Source organism: Poecilia reticulata, linkage group LG15 (genome assembly GCF_000633615.1).
Source record: "Poecilia reticulata strain Guanapo linkage group LG15, Guppy_female_1.0+MT, whole genome shotgun sequence".
Taxonomy (NCBI): Eukaryota; Metazoa; Chordata; class Actinopteri; order Cyprinodontiformes; family Poeciliidae; genus Poecilia; species Poecilia reticulata.
In genome coordinates this window covers 13,807,571-13,827,897 of record NC_024345.1, presented here as the reverse complement: position 1 = coordinate 13,827,897, position 20,327 = coordinate 13,807,571, and the positions used below count along the sequence as shown (strand labels likewise).

At 42.0% G+C, this 20,327-nt stretch overlaps 1 protein-coding gene across 2 annotated transcripts; it reads left to right on the top strand.

The window, feature by feature from the left end:
- Positions 1–1,369: 1,369 nt before the first annotated feature.
- ptena (phosphatase and tensin homolog A) lies at positions 1,370–13,146 on the top strand. 2 transcript variants are annotated; one of them, XM_008429381.1, is made up of 10 exons: positions 1,370–1,498; positions 6,293–6,377; positions 6,477–6,521; positions 6,622–6,665; positions 6,813–7,051; positions 7,966–8,107; positions 10,042–10,110; positions 10,776–10,942; positions 12,402–12,683; positions 12,777–13,146. In XM_008429381.1, the coding sequence occupies exons 1-10, from the start codon at positions 1,420–1,422 to the stop codon at positions 12,960–12,962; spliced, it is 1,338 nt and encodes a 445-aa protein (XP_008427603.1). In that variant the 5' UTR covers positions 1,370–1,419; the 3' UTR covers positions 12,963–13,146. The 2 variants fall into 2 exon arrangements, with proteins under 2 accessions (XP_008427603.1, XP_008427604.1); XM_008429382.1 differs by lacking the exon at positions 10,042–10,110.
- The last annotated feature ends 7,181 nt before the right edge of the window (positions 13,147–20,327 follow it).

Here is a 20,327-nt window from a genome sequence, read left to right as displayed (position 1 = left end):
TATATTTTCTTATATGTGTGTGTGTGTGTGTGTGTGTGTGTGTGTGTGTGTGTGTGTGTGTGTGTGTGTGTGTGTGTGTGTGTGTGTGTGTGGTCATTACGTTATGGTCACCTCTAGTGGTAACAGTTGGATCAGCACCGGTTCCAGGTGTCTGATGAGATCATTACCAAGACGATGGGGCAGATGCTTGCATGGGAGAGGTGTAAGGGTTTTTAAATGTTTTTTTATGAAACAAGATTTCAAATCAGTCCGTTATAACATGAAAAACGTGTGTAGTAGTAATACTTTAATACTGTAAAAGTTACATTTGACCAGTTAACTGCATTTTAGATATTTTCAAAAGCACGTGAAATTTCGTTTCCTGGCATGATTAATTTGAAAAACATAAACAGTTTTATATTGTGCAAACACAATGGGTGCATTTTTGACCGATCAGTTACAATGACATATTTCTATAGTGTAAAATGACAGTTAAAACCGCAAGAAGTGACATTATGTTGGAAACTTCCCTAATTACACTCACACGTGACCATTTTGACAGAAGGGAGCGATTAGGACACACTTTTATCCTTCCGCCAGACGGACAAAGAAATAACTATTTGACAGTATTTTTATTCTGCAGATGTAAATAATTACTTAACAGAGACTGGTAATATTATTTAAATGAACACTCGGTGATCTTAGGCTGACTGAGTTTTAATTATTTGTTGGGACTATATCGTGGCGGCGGCAGAGTACATGTTGTAAAATCCTAGCCTGCTCTAGCTTCTTTTTTTCCTTCGGTTGGAGGCCATGATGGGAGCCTGAGAGTTCAGCTGGAGCGAGAAAAGAAGATGATTCCCCGGGACGAAACTGTCAAATCAGTACGGGCGGATTTCTGATCGTTGTATAGTCTATATACATCTGAGGTGGAGCCTGTCACTTTTTTATTTTTTTTTCTCAAATGTGTTCTTGGCAATCAGTCGATGACAATGTTGAATCGTTAGGAGGTTTTTGGATCGAAAAAGGAGGTAGCATTAGCCGCGCTAGCTGGCTACGTCTCAGTGACTGGATACTGGTTTTGAGAGCCGGTGAGTTCTCTAACCTCATCGCCTGGAACGCGTCGGAAATCTTACAAGTTTCACCCGAGGATAACTGCATGTATTTTATCCGGGAGCGTTTGTACGACGAATCGCAGGATTGGGAAAGTCGGGCCTGCGCCGAGGAGCGGAGCAAGGCCCGTCTTTATGGTCCAGAGGAAGCCTTTCTAATCCCACCGACAGCCACTGCTCCGTGCGAGGACCTGCAAAATTCAGCAGCCAGCGACCAGGAGGACCGACTGCGACGTTAGCGACCAGACGCAGAATACTAAATAAACCTGTTTTAGCCCCCTCACCTTCTCCTGCACCCCCCATATAGACTCTCTTATCACCTGCTACAATGGCTGCGATTATAAAAGAAATGGTCAGTCGGAACAAAAGGAGATACCAGGAGGACGGTTTCGACTTGGACTTAACATGTATCCTTCCATGTTCTCTACGGGGTTCCTTTGCATTGCTTTGTGGCGGGGCTTTGTTGTGTGTATTTGCAGAAACGGGGCCAGAAACGTCAGCGGAGGAACGTGAGGTTGGTGAGCTTCCTTGCTACCCTCGTTAGCTGTCGGCTAGTTGCCTCGCTGTCAACCAGCATGTTTGAAAGACGCTGGATCTGTCAAAGCAGCAACGCAGAAATGTCACAAGAATATTTAACTTGGAAATTGCTCCCCACCTCCCTTTTTTTTATTTTTTTTAAAAAATCAAGACTGTTGTACATGTGTTATAATTCGCACAGGGATTTTTATTATTATTAATGTTATTATTATTATTACTTGGAACACCAGTTAGCCCAGCAGTGAGCTGATTTATTTATTTTTTTAAAGGTTGTCAGATTATTGTTGTTATTGGTATTTAATCGTTTTATTAACTCATCATTGGACGCTCAAGGCAGTTGGTATCAGTTACAGAATGCATGCATCTTTTGAATTACTTGTTCTTCTGGTTTATTATGGCGGGGTTGCACTAATTAATGAGTAGTTAGTCTGTCTGAAAGGGTTCAAAAGTCACGATCTATTCCATTTAAAAAAATAAAAAAAAATGTCGCATGCATATTTTTCACATGGTCATTTTAAGGAATCATGTCTTAAATGACAACTGATTGTAGTTGGTCTGATTCCCTGTAGCTGTTAAGATGGCCCTCCTGCTTATTTGGTTGGTGATTAAACTAGATTAACAGCTGATCTGGTACAGTGTTGCCAATTAGATTCATAATTTAATGTCTGACATTGCAGAGAGCAGGCTATTATTAAACTGTAGGCTTGATGAGATTGGGCTACTTGTGAGCTGATGATGGCACGCCTAGCAGCTAAACACATCTGTTTTTTGTTGTTTTATTTTTAAACAGATTTAAGTTAATTATAATTATCATTGTAAAGATGTAGGTCAATTTTATTGTTTTGATCCTCTTGAGAGAGGGAGAGAGTTTTGTTTGTGTTTTTTTTTATTTATTTTTTTTATCTGATGCTGAAATGCATCCAGAAAAGTGTGTTTGGGCAAATTCAGGTTTTAAAAAAACAAAAGCCTCATGCAGCCAACAGGGCTGCAAGAGATGAAAAATTAACAAGCCCCAGTTTTTAAGGACATACTGTGCTGTTGAAGTCATCATTGTGTCGTTAGCTCGAACACAGGACCGACGCATGCTTTTATTAGAGATGCACTGATCAGGGTTTCCATGGTTGATGTTGAGTTTTGTGAGGTCTCACCTGCCAGTTGCATTTTATCTATTTATTTCCCTCCCATGAGGACCATTAAACTGCAGTGGGTTCTTGGGGCGAGTTAATAGGTTTGAATCTAACGGTAAGTTAAGGAATTATAAGATGATCCCCCCCCGTTTATCCTTCAAAGCCTTCATCTGATTTAACTTCAACTCAAAAAAAAAAAAGTGCATCAAAAGACATGCTCTTGTGATGCCAAGTTCTCAGTGTTGATGCATTTAATAGACGGAAAATAAATAAAAATCTCACTTCTTTCTCAATTTGACCTGCCATTCAAATGGGGAGGAATTGGGCCAAATCTTGAGTGTATTATGTGTGAGGGGAAATTGGATTTCTTTGTACCTTGATTCAGCTGCGTGGCGCCGTATTTGTAAAGTGGCCGTGCCGTCGGCCATGTGGCGTCTGTGTTACCATACGTTGCTGCATCGGGTCAGGTGTCTTATCACCTGGTTTCATAATGTGGTAAATCTAATGTGTCTTTCAGGGTTGGCGGGACGCTGCGGTGTGGCTCTCTGTGCCCTGATGCAGGTGTTAAAACGAGGGGGCGGGACCCCCGCTGCTCAAAAAGGGACAGCTATCTTTTGCTTGAGGTCTATCCCCCCCCCCTTTGTTTAGATGTGGGCACTTTCAAGTTGCTTCGTTTTATCATTTCTGGCATGGCATCTAAAAACAATACGGGCTCTCTCTGCAGTTATGTAATGCAGTATCACAGTTCTGGGAATTGCCCTTAAAATAGAGTTGCCGGTGATCTTGTATCAGCGTTGCTGTCTGAGTGCTCTCTCCCTCTTTTTCCCTCTATCTCTCTCTCCGGTCCTCTCAAACCACCACCTCTCCTTTTTTTTTTTTTTTTTTTTGCTCTTTTTCTTTTACTACTCCCACTCCAACTCTTCCTCCTTGTGCTTTGCCCCCTTTCCTGTCCTCCCCACCTCCTCCCTCTTAGCGCTCCGTGCTTCCAACTCTCCCTTCACCCACCCCTCCTCGACTTCTTTGCTGGAAGTTGTGGATTTGGTGTATGCATAGAGCTCAGGCAAGGCTGGCTTTAAAGAAAAGGCGTGCCTAAAGCAGCAGATTTTTTTTATTTTTTATTGGAGCTTACATTGGGGTCCTGTGTATGCATTTCTTCCCAGCTGCAGAAACCAAGCCCCCCCCCCCCTTCCTTGGACTGAGGCTCTCCTGGGAGCTCCGGATTATTTTCTTCTTTTTTTCTCGCATTGAAGGCTTGAGTAGCCCATTAACTGGGTAAAAAAAAAAGAAAGAAGCAGAATTTAGATTTTAATTAGGTCTTTGTGGCATTAATGTGCAAGATTATGGCATATAACAGATAGACGTCTTCGTTGCGCTTTGTGGAAATGGATTTGAAGAATGCGAACATCACAAGCAGAGGTGGTTCTAACAGAAATGATGCCCTGGTTATCAATCCACCCATCCCTTCCTCACCACTCGGCTTATTAAAATGTGAGTAATTATCAGACTTTTTTTTTTTTTTTAAGCAGAAAACTGGTAACTTAGTCTCTCAGCACTCGGCAGCAAGCAAGGGAAATTTACTCCAGTGCAAATGCGTATAAGTAGTAGCAATCTTGCTCAGGCCAAAACAGATGAAGTATATTCTATTTTCTCATTCGTGGGCTCCCTACTCTCTCTGCCGCCCTGGGCAACCGCCCGTATCAAAAACTGCCACTGACTGTAAGCAGGCATGGGCTGGTTTATCGGTGTTGCAAATTATGCCAAGGTTTTGAAAGGGCCGTTTCAAAACTGCTCAAATTTTGTCACATCATTCCACAGCTGACTGAGATGAAAGAAGAAGAAGTATAGTGACCAGAGTTTAGTGTGGCTGCGCACTGGCGGTCAGCTGACTGAAATGTGGCTGCTCTACTTTTTTTTTTTTGTTTTTTTCCTCGCTAACAGCAAGGGTGAATTCGTCTGGATGTATTTCTGGAAACCAAAAGCAGACAGTCACGGGGTGGAAACTACCCACCCGCTATTAAGGTAACGCTGTTTTGAAACCTCTGTCAAGCTGCAGTCAACATGTGTGTTAAGCCGCTGACTGCGGGGTGGCTGCATTGGCAGATAGTCTGACACATATTAGCTTGTATTAGCTGCAGGTGTTGTTACTCTGCAGAAAGCAGAATGACAAAAAGCTCTGACGGTATCCACAATGAGCTGTTTTATTTGGAGGGGCTGGTCTTTGCTCAAGTTTATGTATCAGAATTAAAGTAATATACGGTGTGGAAAGAGTTCTTTTAGCGGTCATATTTTTTTTTGCAGTTGTAGGGGAAAGAGTTGGTTTTCCGGCCTTTTTAAATAACGATTACTTTTCTAGTTTGGCATTTTTAGCAAGTGCTGTGAAAATGTGGTGTTTTTACACAACTTTATAAGAATCTTGTACGACTCCATGTTTACTTCCAACAGATTTTTCTTTTTTTCCCCCCTCATCCACGGTTAGCTCGGTGTAGCTTCCGCTGGAAATATTAAAATGACTATGGTCTATTCCAGATGGAGGAATTTGAATCTTTTGTTCGTCTTACAGTTGACTGTGAGTTCCCGTTCTGGTCTCCGGCTCGCTGCAGGTCTGCTGATTGAACAATGAGCCATGTGTACGTGCCGAGCGTACCATGAAAAAGGTCGTCCTTGTGTTTTTGCATGCGCAGGTAGCTACTCGTCTGTGTGCAGCTTATTGTGTAAAAACCATCAGGTGTGTGTGTGTGCGCGCATAATTTCTCTGACCAGCTTGTAAACCAAAGATCAAATTTGAATTTTGTTTTTCCTTTTTGTTTTGACACCTCTGCTTGGAGAGAGTAAGAAATTGCGCTCTTTTTAGTTAGTGGTTACAGTGTGAAATCATGCATCTTATGGCGACGAGCAGATTTCAGTTGCAGGTAGGCGTATAGCAGTCAAGGTTCGAAAACAGAAATAAACACGGCAACTGAATCTTTTTTTTTTTCTTGCCACTGCAACATTACGTTTCGCTGCGTGACGACATCCACGAGTCACTGTGCTGCAACCTTCCAGCCCTTTACACAAAACATGTTTCTTCTTCTTCTTCTTCTTCTTCTCCAGCTACCTGTGTGACGTCACAGTGCTCTGACAGATATTCAAACGAGTTCGGCCCTAGGCTCTGAACTGATAATCCGCGCATTTCATTTCGTCCCGATATAACTTTCGCGCTCTAAAAATAAATGTCGGGTCAAGGAGCGGAGACTCTGGCTACACCCACACGCATGGGCCTGGCCTGGCCGGGGCAGGAGCGCTGCTGCTGCCGTCCTCTCCGCCTCTCGCTGTCAAGGCCATCTGCACCTCCGCGAGGTGCGAATATACCCCCGTGCGCACCGACCAAGGCCCTTTTCCTCTGCGTTCCCGTCCTGCCGTAACGGCAGCGACGACCTCGAGTCGACTTTGACTTTAACTTTTAATAAAGGTCCGCCGCTCGTCTTCCCGTTCAGAAATCGTCTTGTGGTGTTGTGTTTTGTTTTTGTTTGTTTTTTTCCCTTAACCCGTGCTGAACAGATATCTACCCAAACATTATTGCTATGGGCTTTCCAGCAGAGCGACTCGAAGGCGTGTACAGAAACAATATAGATGACGTAGTACGGTGAGTGATGCCTTGCGCCTCCTTCCGTGACATTCTGTTTGGTACATTAATAGCATTTTAAGATAATTGAGTTTTATTTTCTGTTGACCCTCTCGACAGGTTTTTGGATTCGAAGCATAAAAACCATTACAAAATCTACAACCTGTGAGTGCTCGCCGTACTGTTTGTCTCTCGTCGAGTTTGTGTTTACTTAGAAACTTCCTCCGCATGCCGGCTAACTGCAGTTTGCTTCTTCCCATTTCAGCTGCGCAGAAAGACACTACGATGCTGCCAAATTCAACTGCAGAGGTAGGCTGCTTTACCTCCTCGCCGTCGGACTGAAAAACTTTAAAGAAAAAAAAAAAAAAAAAGGTTGACTGTTCTCGCGCTCATCGCTCTCCGCTTCTGTTTTCCACTCGCTCCTTCCCGACGCTGCGTGGGCCCGTCGCGCATCAGTTGCACAATACCCTTTCGAAGATCACAACCCCCCTCAGCTGGAGCTAATTAAGCCATTTTGCGAAGACTTGGACCAATGGCTCAGCGAGGATGACAATCACGTGGCGGCCATCCATTGCAAGGCCGGCAAGGGCCGCACCGGGGTCATGATCTGCGCCTATCTGCTCCACCGCGGCAAGTTCACGGAGGCCCAGGATGCGCTCGACTTCTACGGGGAAGTGAGGACACGGGACAGGAAGGTGAGAGCTGAGGAGAAGAGAGAAAGAGAGGGTGTGTGTGTGCGTGGACGACTGGAGACGGATTGCTCAGCCTGGAAAATGTGGGATTTGATTTGCTTTTAATGTACTTTGTACCTTGTTCAATTATCTAAATCTTACTCCTTTCATACGTCCTGTGTTTCATTCCCTTTTCCCCAATGTTTTCCCGTCCTGCCTTTTTATTATTTTGTCCTTCCTTCATATCTTATCTTTCCTTCCTTACTTGCATACTTCTTTCCCTATTCTTCCTTTCTTTCTCCTTTGTCTTTCTGTTGGCTGCAGTCCTTTCTTGTTTATTTTCTGCCTTGTTCACCTTATTCCTCTTTGTCCTTCCGTCCTAGCTTCTTTCCTTCTCTTGTGTCTTTACACCCTTTCCTCTGCTCATCCTGTCTTCCTTTTCTCCTTTCCTTTCTACATTGTCCATTTTTCCATCCTTATGTTCAACATCCCTTCCTCGTCTCCTTTTTTCTGTCCTCTCATCCTTTTCCCTTCCCGTTATCCATCCTTCATTGTCCCTTTTACACTTCCCTTGTTCTACTTTGTCTTCCCTCTTGTTCTTCTTTCTACTTTAAAATGATTGTGAAGGACCGAGAACTCTGGGAAGTGGAGAGTTTGGAGAAGCATCATAATTTTACAAGAGAAAGTTTGCAGGAACTCCTGTCATAATCTGGGTCGAGTGGAGCTGAGAATTCGTCTAAAATGTCAAATTTGTGTAGATTTGAGAATGAATCCCAATGAGAAGCAAATCAAATTTAAAATCTTCTTAGACTGTCTCAGAAAGTCACCAGTAAATGTTGTTGCATGTTTTCCAAAGCATACTGGGAATCCTAAAAGGTGACATTTGAACATGTCGTCGGCGTCTAACTCCACATTTTCCCCCGACGGGTGTCTTGCAGGGGGTGACAATCCCGAGCCAGCGCCGATACGTGTACTACTACAACTACCTGTTAAAGAACCAGCTGGAGTACAAGCCGGTGGCGCTGCTGTTCCACAAGATGGTCTTCGAGACTCTCCCCATGTTCAGCGGGGGCACCTGCAGTGAGTCAAGTTCATGTTTGAATTCAGCTCCAAACCAGGGTGTAGGCATGCATGCTGCCGTTCAGAATGGAGAGAGAGTGACTCAGACTCGAGGCTCACCCACGCTGCGGCGTAGCGCCGTGGAGGACAGCAGCTCCTCCTCGGTCGTCCGGTGTGCCGGTAGTTTTGGCCCGTGGCTCAAATCGGTTGCCTTGTTTTTGGACTTTTGGCAGAAAAGTGCAACTTAATGTTTATTCACCTCTTTGTTCAAAAGCAACGTCAACACGTTGCCTAGGATCTGTAGAGTCGGAGCTTTTCCACAGCGAAACGTTGTGGAAGTGTCACGGAGTTTTCTCGGGCTGTGCAGAGACTGTACTAAACGCAGCGCTGCTCCTCCCACACCTGTTGCTGCTTACTGCCGTTCAACTTATTCACACTGCCACATTTTTTTTTCTTTCTTGCTTGAAAGACAAAAGCTTTCTGGAAAAACATTTGGCAAAAAAAAAAAAAAAAAGCTTGCTTTAAAACTGCAGTAAAAATATTAAATATACATTTTCTAAATTATGTAAAAAATAAAATAAAATCAAGAATTCAAATATAATATTGATATGATGGCAATAAATATTGTCAATACTTTTTATTTAAAAATAATCTGTCCTAATAATTTTGCTGCAGTATAAATAATTGTTGCTTTTTTTCCTTTTAATTCATGTGCACTAATTAATTCAAATAGTTTTTTTTAAAATTGATTTTAAATAATTTCAAAATGTTCTCATATCACCCGATGCCTACCTGTGTTCTTGTCTTTTGGCTTTCTATGTTCGGTCGTAGGAGGAATTAGAGCCTCCACTGTTTAATCACTGCACAGGGGAAGTAAACGCCGCCGCCGCTCACAAATAAACGAAGCTTTCACATTAGCGAGATCAGCCAGGCTTTTTACTCCAGTTAAGTCCACCAGGAAGTAGCTCAAAGTTGGAAGAGGAATAAAAAACGTTTTTGTCTGCAATTTTGTTTTGCATACAATAGCCTGGCCACACGGCTCTTAATAACTCAGTTATCAGTTTGTGGCAGTTATCTGTATTGACACATCATTACGCGTTTGCTCTGAGCCCAGAGTGATATGCCCGTTGTAAAACGGCGTGTCTACGCCAACGTTTACACTCGTAGTCGCCCGTTTCAGCCGCCAAGTCGAACGCCGCCTCCTAACGCTTTCTATTTATTTAGTTGTGTTTTTTTTCTTTTTTTCTTTTTTTGTTTTTTTTGTGCTGTTTAGTGACACTCCATGCTCTTGAGGATGTTTATAGAAACAATGTTTATAGAAACAATGAAATAATTTAGCCTATGTGCTCAAAAGTGTGTGTGAGTCACTTGATGCTGAGCTGCTCTTGTGTCTAAATTTGTCCGTTTTCAAGCTGCTGGTCAGAATTAAAAGCCGCTCTTCCTCCTTCAATGTTTGTGGCTTTCTTGCCTTAACGCCGGAACCTGCTCATCGGCCCTGACTTCATTAATCCTTCTCTTTCCTGCTTTATTCTCCTTTTACTTTAAAACCGAAGCCCTATTCTGAGAAATCTCCTTAAACGTGCAGGAGTTTATTTTCCTCCGCCCTCTAGCGAACCAAGTTTTGATAATCTTGTAACAAATAGCTCACCAAAGACGCATTTAATGATTTTTTTATTTTTTTTTTTATTTTAATGGTTGTTTTATTGCAATTATACGAAGTTCCCCCTTTTTTGTTGCTTCCCCTTTTGTGTATCTCACCCCGATTGACGTCTTTTCAGAACTGTAAGACACGCACATTCCTGTGAAGCTGCACACATGTATGTTTAGGAAAAGTTACCCTGATGCAAACATGTGAATATTTGTGTGGAGCTCTTGTGTTTATGCCTGCTGTGCTGTGAAGCCCCTGACCAGCCAGCCAGGCCCTGCTTGTGATAATTTCCTTCTTTCTCTCTAAGGGGACAGTACCGTTAAAAACAGGAGCGAGCCGACCCCTCAGGGCTTCAAGAAAGGGAATTGGCATTGGGGTAAATGAGCCTTTCATCCATTATTATTATTTCACTCATTTGCTTTTATATGGCCCCAGAGACGCACCAGGCCGGAGCAGTCTAAGGTAGACATGTTGCCTGGCAGGAATAGACTAGAGCTTTGAGACGCATAAAAAGTAAAAAGAAATAAAAATAAAAGTCATCTTCAGCACCACCCCCATCCCCACCCTGACAGAAACCGGAGAGGGACAAAATTGGTCAAAGTGCAAAGTGTTGCGCTTGTCTAAAACTAAACCGTATCTGTCAGAATAGGGTTCCATGTCTCTTATTCTGGCTCTTTTTTTAAATTTATATATATATAAATATATATATAACATTTGTGGTCTGTTACTTACCTTTCCTTCTCTAGTTTTTTTTTTTTTTTTTTTTCACATTAAACTGTCACTGTTGGGACTCACATGGTGGGGGGAGGTGGTGGTGTGCTGTGTCTGTTGTCCAGCTTGTGTAATAACAGTGGTAATGTCCTGTCCTGCTGCCCCAATTCACTCCCTGCTTCTCTCCCTCTTCCCCTCCCTCATCTCTCATGTCATAACCTCTTGTTGCTTTGTCTCAATTTATCTTTTTTTTTTTTTTTTTTTTTCAAATTTTTCCATCATATATCTCGCCCCCTCAACCCTCTGGCAACATCACCGCTCTTTCCGCAGATCCGCAGTTTGTCGTATACCAACTCAAAGTGAAGATCCACACGTCGAACCCGGCTCACACCAGAAGGGAGGACAAGCACATGATATTCGAATTCCCCCAGCCGCTGCCCGTTTGTGGCGACATCAAAGTGGAGTTCTTCCACAAACAAAATAAGATGATGAAGAAGGTTAGTTTGCTGGGCTTTTTTTTTTTTTATGTGTTGTACTTTCACAAAGCTTGATGAATGATCAGAAGTAGGTTTTCATCAGCTCTCTCCTCTTGGCTTTCTGTAAAACTTTGATTTATTGACGATAATAAACACAAAGGGAGAATTCATTAGAAACCAAGATTTGTGGCCAATTTTCAGCTATTAAGCTTTAACCGATTGCTCTTTTAGTAATGCGACGTCCAAATTATTGATTTGTAGCCTTCCTTTTGTGAGCCTCAACAGTTGTTACGGTAACATGCTAAATGGTGTGCGAGAGCTGGAAAACGGAGTTTTACCCTTTTAAAACCGAATCGTTAGGATTTGGCATTTTGTTCTGTCTTTAGGATCCTTAATTATCTTTAATGTGGTCAGTAAGAGAGCAACAAGAATGTTAAAACACCGTATCTCAAAGTGAACCGTGTCTTTTAAAGCTCTGTCTAGTTGAAGCTTCATTTATAAGTGAGACGGGGAAGATATTCTTGAGTTTTCATGATGTATGACAGTCAACTAGCAACTAATAAGATTGGCAAACTACACTTAAGTACTGATTAACCTTCCACCACAGTTTTGCAACCTTACAGGAACTGCCTGAAATGTAGCTGCTAACGATGCTAAACTTGCCTTTTGCTTCAAAGCTTCCTCTTAGCCTTCGCTGAAGGTCCATTTCATTGTTTCGTAGGGATGAAACAATATGAATATTTGTCCCAATATTGATATCCAATTTTAAAATTACTCTTAACGGCTGATAACTTGTTTATGTTCATTTTTGACAGTTAAACAACCCATAATCCTTTGCAGCATCACTGTCACATGACTGAACAAATACAACACCTGAACCACAAACTGCTCAACATGTAAACATGCTAATATGGGCCCAGTTTTAGACGTTAAAAAAATTACCAATATTGGCCGATAAAGATGTTGATACTGACGTATTGTGCATCTCTAGTGTTTAGGGAACCTGGACTGCAGTTGCGTACCTCCCAAGTTTTGGCATTTAATTAAAAATGGGAGACGGCTTTATATAGACAGGTCAAACTTTGTCTGAATTGGTTTGATTTGTGAAACTTTCACCAGAGAAGATGTATCCTTAACTCCTGATTTTTCAAATCTGCCACATTCTGTGGTAAAGATGAAAAGCAGTGCGACTTCTGTAACAGGTTCAGACCTCCTGGTATCTGCTGAAGTTTTTTCCTGGTTCGTTGTCAAATTAGTTTTTCCCAGTTTGGTATGAGTTGTGTTACAATTAAAACTGCTAGTCTTGGCTCCGAATAACAACTTGAATTGAATACTAAAGAACTGGTCAGTTTTTAGCTTTCCGACCAACCAGAGAAGCCAAAAACCTTCCGATTTTGGCCCCCGATCAGTTTCTCCCTAAATCTGTCCAAACTCCTTCTTGGCTCACCTATTTCTCCTTGCCGTCTTTCTCTTCCGTCAGGACAAAATGTTCCACTTCTGGGTGAACACATTCTTCATTCCTGGACCAGACGAGAGCGGGGAAAAGATGGAGAACGGGGCGGTGAACAACGTGGAGAGCCAGCAAGGAGCGCCGGGCCTGGGCCAGGTCCAGGCCCAGGTCCAGACCCAGCCGCAGGGCGCCGAGACCAGGGACGGCTGCAGGGAAGGCGACAGGGACTACCTCATCCTGACGCTCACAAAGAACGATTTAGACAAGGCTAACAAAGACAAAGCCAACCGCTACTTCTCACCAAACTTCAAGGTAAGCAGGGACGGGAAGCCGCTTTGGGTTTGTCGCACGCCAAGTCCGCCGGAGAATTGAACCCGTTTAACCGAAGCTGTTCTCAATTTCCAGGTGAAATTGTATTTTACGAAAACCGTGGAGGAGCCTTCAAACTCCGAGGCTAGCACTTCGACGTCCGTCACCCCAGACGTTAGCGACAATGAGCCAGACCATTATCGATACTCTGACACCACTGACTCTGATCCGGAAAATGAACCTTTTGATGAAGAGCAACACACGCAAATCACAAAAGTGTGAACTCTTTTAAAGCAGGAAAAGAAGAAATTATACACCTGAATTTAAAAAAAAAAAAAGGAGAAAACTTGAATATAAACTCAAAAGAAGAACCTTTGTCCCTTTCCCTCCCCCAGACGGCAATAGAATATCATGTCGAATGCCAATTTTAGGGAAAAAAAAAAAAAGATAAATATCCTGACCAATATATTGTTTCTGTTTTTATTATTTTTCTTTTTTTTTTTTTTCTTTTTTGGCACAGCAATGTACCATGTGCGAGGTATTGACACTGTTGCCCCGTGGGAAAAGGTGCTGTAGCTATAAAGATGTGTTTATATATATATACATATATATATGTATATACATATATATACATGCATATATAAACAAACTTTTTTTGTGTCAAAGACAATGGAAAGAGTACCACAATCAGGAGACGGGAGTTGAAGTGTGGGAGAAGTTGGAATGAAATACTAGAACTAACTAGAACTATGCTGCTCCTTCTCCTGTCTAAACCAAGGCCAGTGCTGCAGTCACTTTGTTTCACTCCCTCTCTTCTTCTCCTCCCTCCCTTCCTTCCCGCCTTTTTTTCCCCTCCCTCATCTTTTGCTCTTCCCTCCTATCCTCCTTCCTTATATTCCTTTACTGTGAATGCTTCTTGTGCTCTTTGCAGGCTGTCTCATGTGACTTTTGGCCTTTGTGCAGTGCAAACTGCATGCAGGCAGTGGGTTGGGGGTGGGGTGGGGTGGGTCATATGGGGGGGTTTGGGGGAGGGTGGGGGTTTGCGAAGAGGCTGTGATGATGTCTAAAGCATTGCCATTCCTGTTCCCACTGTGTATACGTTAAATTATGCAGAACAAGGCATCCCATGTAATTGTTAATGTTTTTTTTATCCTAAGATAATAAAAATATAATACACAAAACAGCAGGGAGACCGGAAAGTGTTTGCAATAATGTCAACACTACATTATTATTATTATACATTTTTTTGCATGTATTGAAATTGGAGTCCATCCCAAATAAATGTATGCTATGTTGTCATTTCTTACAGAATCCAGCCTTAAGATGCATCTCCACAGTGTTTGAGTCATGCAGTAGAAAATACCTCGGCAGGTTTTTTCTTTGTTTTTTTTTCCACCTTCTCCTCTTTTCAGCTCCCCTGCTAATGTTAATGGATGCGGTCGGTTTGCCGATCGCGGGTCCGAGTGATCGTTGCGACCCAAGACCGTGTAGCCCAAGCTGTTAAATGTGGGTAAGTTGGAACATGTGCAACAAGTCGGGGGAGGAAAATGAGCACCGGCGAGGGGAAATATGCTTTAAAGCAGGTTGTCGTTGCAGCTGTTCGAGGCGCGCTAACAGTAACTTCCTGCTTTAAAAGGTCAGGGCCGCAAATAGTCGGGACTCAAGGTGGGGAACTGACGGAAGGATTGTTGTTCAAAGTTCAGCTGAAGGGCCTGTTTTGTCTGTATTATTAAGCTGTACTAGGGCTGGTGTTTGAATTCAAAATTCAATCAGATTTTCTGACATTTTGGAGCTGAAAGAAGCTTGACCTCATGCTAAACCAGGATGCTTGCGGAATGGAGAAAAGGAAGGAAAGTGTATGCAGACCGAGAGGAGGGGAGAAGCCTCGGGTAGGTTAGCCGGCTCCGCTAGCCTACCCCAATGAAGGAGTAATAGGATTAGCAGCCATGTTCGTGTGATGGGAGTGCGAGACCCTGGAGAAAGCAGGACCCAAAGCCTTCTGATAAAAAAAGTATGAATTAAACCTATATATTAAAAAAGAATAAGAAAAAAAAAAAACGTTCCACCCCTTGAGGCTGCTGGCACATAATCCCCACCCCTCCCTCTGCCTCTATTAAGGCTCTCAGTCCTCGGCCCGGTCGAGTTGATAGAGACATCAAAGCTAACCAACACGGTGTCAAATGAGACAGGCAGCAAGTCGCAGGGGCCCGGCTGTAATTGGCTGAACTGAGAAGGAGGGTGAGACTGGTAGATTAATAATGAATGTGCTGTGCTGGGCTCTGGGAGAGAGAGAGAGGCTTCTGCTCTCCACAGGCAGATGTGCCAGAGTTTCAGAGGCGATGTGTTGTTCTTCGTCACGTACAGAAACTCCACAGCAGCACAACTTTTAGACGCTTTCATGCCTGGACTTCTGGCTGCTTTAAAACGGGTTACGTTTTACGAGATGGGACAAAAGTTCACTTTATATTTAGCTATAGTGATGAACATCTTGGGAAAGTAAAACTCTATTTTAAAATGCGTAATGAGACCCAGACCATAGAAAAACGCTTCTCATTCAGTTGCGAGTTATTGATATGTGCAGTTGGGCTCCCTACCCAGGGTGCCATCAAATTGTGGGGTGGCACAAGTGCAAATCAGAGATAAATTATTGTATGCTTTCACAACTTTTCTGTTGCTTGTTTTTAAGCACCGATTCTGTTTCAACATCTCCAACTCTGCTAAATCTAAAGGCCGTTTCACTTTTCAAGGGCAGCATTTGGTCACTGTTCATATTGCAAAACAGACTGAATTATTCCACTCAAGAGTCGTTGAATATTTATTGTGTGAAAACTCTTCATAGGATCACTTTAGATTGGGGGAAGTGAGATGACTGGTAAAACCGGGTCTAAATAATTGCACATTCATTATTTTATCTCTGAAACCTTCATATAGATATGAAGAGGGGGTTATTCATCTCAGCGGCATTTATAGAAGGACGACTTGAGAATAGTGCAAATTAATAAATGTTTGTATTAATTCAAGTTATGTGATAATTTGATTGCATGCAAGATATTAAAAGGGACTCTTAAGCAGCTTAAAAGTTGATGGTTTCAGAACTTCCATGGCAACACGATCACTTCTCTACAGCAATTTCCTCAAATGTGAAACATGCTGTTATACATTTTTACATTTATCAGATAAGATGGGAATTTGCTGATGAGCCTAATCAGATGCCACGGTAAATTTGTGCTGATGCATCCGGCGCTTCAACCCCTGGTATAAAGATAATGGAACTAAAACATTTGAAGGGTATTGTCGAAGTCGTTTTTATTCCCTGTGTTACACAAACCTGTGTGAAACATAAATAAAAATGTGTTTGTCTTTCTATTGGCTTGAGAAGAGAAAAAAACCTCAGTTCTTTGACCTCATCTGGCTTTTTACCGTCTTGCCTTTTTTTCATGTCTGCTTGCAAATTTTACCATAAATTTTTAATTGTGTTGAAATCTGGACCGTTTTCAGGCCATCCAGTGGAGCTCATCTACATTTTCTGAAGAAATGCTTTCTCTCTCAATTTATGTCTCAAATTACTTCATCACCAGGTTTTTTTTTCAGGTTAATGGACTGGAAAAAAAAACAATTCCTAAAATTCCCCTTAAATCCATATAAAGACCACGACTCAAAAAGAGGGCAGACTTTTTTTTTTTGTTTTGTTTTGTCAGGTTGCGACAGGTAAACCATCAAATGAATAGGCCTGTTTTGCCTCTGTTTTTACCACTTGCATTTAATTTACATATTGGTATAAACCATCCAAACATGGAGTCCTTTTTCATAAGTTATTTTGATAAGTCCCCAACAGGAAAGCACAGACGATGCAAATACTTTTTGATCCAGTTTCCATTAAGCTGGTGCGCCTCATTTGTCTATCTTGTGGCTCCTCGTCTGCTCTTCCGATGCTAGTGAAAATACAACATGGGAGCTATCTTACTTCCCAAAATATTAAAACCACATTCATTTTTTTTTTTTTTTTTTTATAATTTGATCCTGTAAGGGTTATCTCATGTAATATTAAAGCAACACCAGGTTAAGAGGCCCTGCTTCCTCTCTGTTCGTTTTTGCCCTCGTCTTTCTGCTGGTGTCTCTGTTAGCTGCCTGGGTCTGAGACGCCGCAGAGGAATTTTGGGATGCGCAGTTAGGGAAATGAGATAAGAGGAGCATCTCTGTAAGCTTTGACACAGAGCAAGAAAGCAAAAGAATCCCTAAGTGACCTCATCTGAATCAAACCCAACGTTATTCTTTTGGTAAAGAAGTCTAAATCTAAGCTTTTAGACTCTATGTAACACAGTTTAATGTATTTTATTGGGATATTATCTTCCAGACTGGTGTGTGTTGAGACTGATTTTCTTTTTTTTTTTTAATCTAATCTCAAGCTCCTTAAAAAGCGATTTTAAAGTATTGTCACAAATTCTTAATAGGATTTAGGTCTGGACTTTCTTTGGGCCATTCTAACACATTAAAAATGAAAAAGCTTTTCCGCCAGCTGTCTTTAACTCCATTCAGTTTCCCATCAATCTTGACCAGTTTCAATATCGTTGCTGGAATAAATAAATAAAGCATACCCACAGCATGATGCGGCCACCATCTTATTTCAAGTATATGCTCGGGGTGCTGCGCATAAACTGTTTGCATGTTGGCCCAAAATAAATGCATGTTCTAACATAGTGTAGCTCTTGCTCTCTCTCTCTACATGAACCCTTTCTTGCCTATGAGGAGAGAACATATAAAGTGAGTATTTATTTCTCCTTGAAGGCATGAAAACCCCATTCATGGTTGGCGAATCAGACTTTGAAAAAGAGAAGCGCTCGCACTAAAACACAAAAGAGATTTAAGTACAGTATTATGGCCAAATGAGGTGGTGATGGTGGTGGGTCAGTTTGGCCTACAAACGGAAGATAAGCCATGGCTGGTAACCCCATTTCCCCTCCCATCTGTTAGTAGCAGTTGTAGAACATGGCTGCACTCACTAGGACCTGGCAACCCACCCCCACCGACCCCCTCCACCCCAACCCGCCACCCCGCCCGAGCCCTGTTTCTCTGGCTCACCGCACAGCTGTGTTGCGTTTGGATTAGGCCAAGAATAAAACAGGAAGTAGAAATTAAACAAAAGCTCACACGCATACACGGACACGCGCACAGGCTCCGTAAGTTACCAAAGACTCGGCAGCAGCACGAGTGACAGCCTGTGGAAAAAAAGAAAAAGAAATGCACACCCCCCACACGTGTGGACCAGGACTCTCACAGATACACACAGTATATATACACCGGGGCAGCAATAAAGTCAGGCTCTGCCTCCAACACACTAACACGAGCCCAGGCGGGACCACAGGCATATCATTTCTCTGTGCCCACACATATGATCTTTTTACATGCTAACTGCTCTCCTCCTCCTCTTCATGGTGGTCTGCTGCAGCCACCGCCGAGGGAAAACTCACTCCTACTTACCACCATAATGATCCTAATGCGAGTGCATTTTAATCAAGAGACGACAGGCAAATATCGCAATGGACATAAAAAGTGGACATTCCCCCCCAACTCCCCTCCTTCCCTTCAAGTTGTGTTATGTGATATTTTAACCATTATAAACATTCCCAATAATACAACATGCAACAAGTATTCCTGGTAACTTGAGTACAAACTAATATGTTAAAGGAAAAGTGTTTAAAAAAACAAACAGGTGAAATGATTTACAGTAGTTACATAAGTGAGCCCAACTTTAAAGTAATGCTTTGTTGAAGCACAGTTGGATTTATTTTTGAAGCATTTAGGCTTCTGAAGTTCAAACCAGCTGTAAGTTATAGTAAATCTGATCATTGGAGTCCTACTGGTAGTATTTTTACCTGATATTTGCATGCTTTAGTTACACAGGATCAAATTTATCTCTTTGTTCAAAGCCTATCAGTCAGGAAAAAGATGCAAAAAAAATAACATCATATACATCTCAGTAATAATGACAATTGGAAAAAAAAACATATTGTATTCAGTAAGTTAGAATATGTGTTCAGAATATGTGTTTGTATTTAACTTTGTCAAATGCAAAGTTATTTTTGAAAATAACCTTTAACCAGGTGTTGGATATAATTTTTTTTACTAAGGCCTCTCTTCAGTATAAAATATGTTTTTTGTCATTGTCCTACATATTACTGAATGTCATATTTTTGTTATCTGTAAGTAGAAAATCATAAAACAGAAAAACGGGCTTTCCAGCATCCATCTGTTTTTAATTAATCTATATAATGTGCTAAGTGATAAAGTTCCTGGATTAAATTGGTTTATCAGTAATACTCTTAATTTATTGAATGGACCAGTAGACATGACCAAACTGACATTTCTATAAAACTGAAAGGACAGAAACCGATCAGGGAGACTTTTTAAAAGTAACACAAAGTGAACTGATTGTCTACAATTTCCTGTCTTCTCCACTTCTTGGATAATTGAGTGAGGTGGCAAAGAATGAGTCCTTTCCTCCCAAGAAAACATCCAGGACTGACTAATATTTCCCAAAACCTCACAGGAGAACGTTTAATGGTCTAATGGAGCGAAACTGGGCCTGGAGCCACGATTTTAAAACATATGGTTGGCACTAAAACAACGTGAATCACCAGAAGAACACCAGACCCACAATGAAACACGGTGGTGGCAGCAACATGCTTTGGGATTACTGATCTGCGGACAGAAATTAGGCTATTGATGGATGAAGTGACATCCTATTCAGAATGCCAGTCAGGCTCAAACCAAGACTCTCAAGCGCTCTGGAGTCGGAGAGTACATCCAAGTCAGAAGAATGGTTTCACCTTAAGAAAAACAAAAGTTTTGGAATTTGTTTGTTAGTGAATTTTATAAGATGCATATTAAACTAAAGGTGGGAAAACATTTCAAAAAGATTTATGACTGTCTTAGGAATATGTAATTGTGTGTCAACTTAAGCCTACAGGACTGGATGAGATGTGGGGTTTTCAGAAGCAGCTTTGATTATCATGTAATCCGTCCTTAAAAGACGAAATCCATGCCTACACTTCCGCTGAGGCAGTTTGAAGTATTCAGAAATAAGAGTTTTTTTTCAATGTATCTGGGCAGGAAGTTCCTTTGTTGTAAAGTGTAACCGCGAAGATAGCTAAAGATGTTACAGAGCAAATTTAGACATAGATGCGTGTGAACTGGCTGCTTGCTCAAATCCTGTGCAGTTTCTCTTTTTGTGTGTGAATTCACAGAGATAGGCCGCCATTGGCGGCGCATGGGAACCGCGGCGCAATGAGGAAGTGGAACTGGGCAGGAGAAGGAGGAGATGTTTGGAAACACAAAGCTGTGTGTCGAGTCAGCTTAGCTGGCGACGCCACGAAGCTGATGGAAATCCATCAAAGTGCTTCTCGTCATGAGTTGGACCCACACTTAATGATTGTACGGTAAATGTTTTCATGATATTTTTTCCTGTCAAGACCTGAGTCACCTAATGAGTCACACCAGCTCTCCATCTCTCTCTCTCTCTATCTCTCTCTCGCTCTCTTTTTTTATGTGGGAAGGAGAGTTTTTGTTGACATGGCGATGCCAACTTTGTTTTGTCAGTCTCTGTAAGAGAGGCGCACATGGAAACACTTACTGTACTGTTGACCCCTC